This window comes from Penaeus monodon, chromosome 27 (genome assembly GCF_015228065.2).
Source record: "Penaeus monodon isolate SGIC_2016 chromosome 27, NSTDA_Pmon_1, whole genome shotgun sequence".
Taxonomy (NCBI): domain Eukaryota; kingdom Metazoa; phylum Arthropoda; class Malacostraca; order Decapoda; family Penaeidae; genus Penaeus; species Penaeus monodon.
The window spans coordinates 2778548-2778801 of NC_051412.1; the positions used below are offsets into that span (position 1 = coordinate 2778548).

The 254-nt window shown below is 39.0% G+C and overlaps 1 protein-coding gene across 1 annotated transcript in view; it reads left to right on the plus strand.

Moving 5' to 3' along the window:
• Positions 1-254, plus strand: part of LOC119590544 (conserved oligomeric Golgi complex subunit 5-like) — a gene marked incomplete in the record, with an annotated part of 11598 nt that overhangs the window by 5835 nt on the left and 5509 nt on the right. Inside the window, 1 exon segment of the mRNA XM_037939200.1 lies at positions 85-243. Within this exon segment, the coding sequence (XP_037795128.1) occupies positions 85-243 (159 nt within the window).

Consider the following 254-nt stretch of genomic DNA (forward strand, 5'->3'; position numbering starts at 1 on the left):
AACACCTAAATGATGATATTTATGCATTATTTTAAATTATAACTTCAAATCTGCATATTTGATTTTACTTTATTTTTCCTACAGTCCAGAACAAGCTCTACGACATACCTTGGTGCCACTAGAGAAAGCCTACCTCTCCAGATCTCTGTCTCGCCTCTTCGATCCTGTCAACCTTATGTTTGCTGCCCAAGATGCCCCCCCAGCGAAGGATGAGGTTGATGCCTTAATAAAAACTATTACAAGGTAAGAGTCAA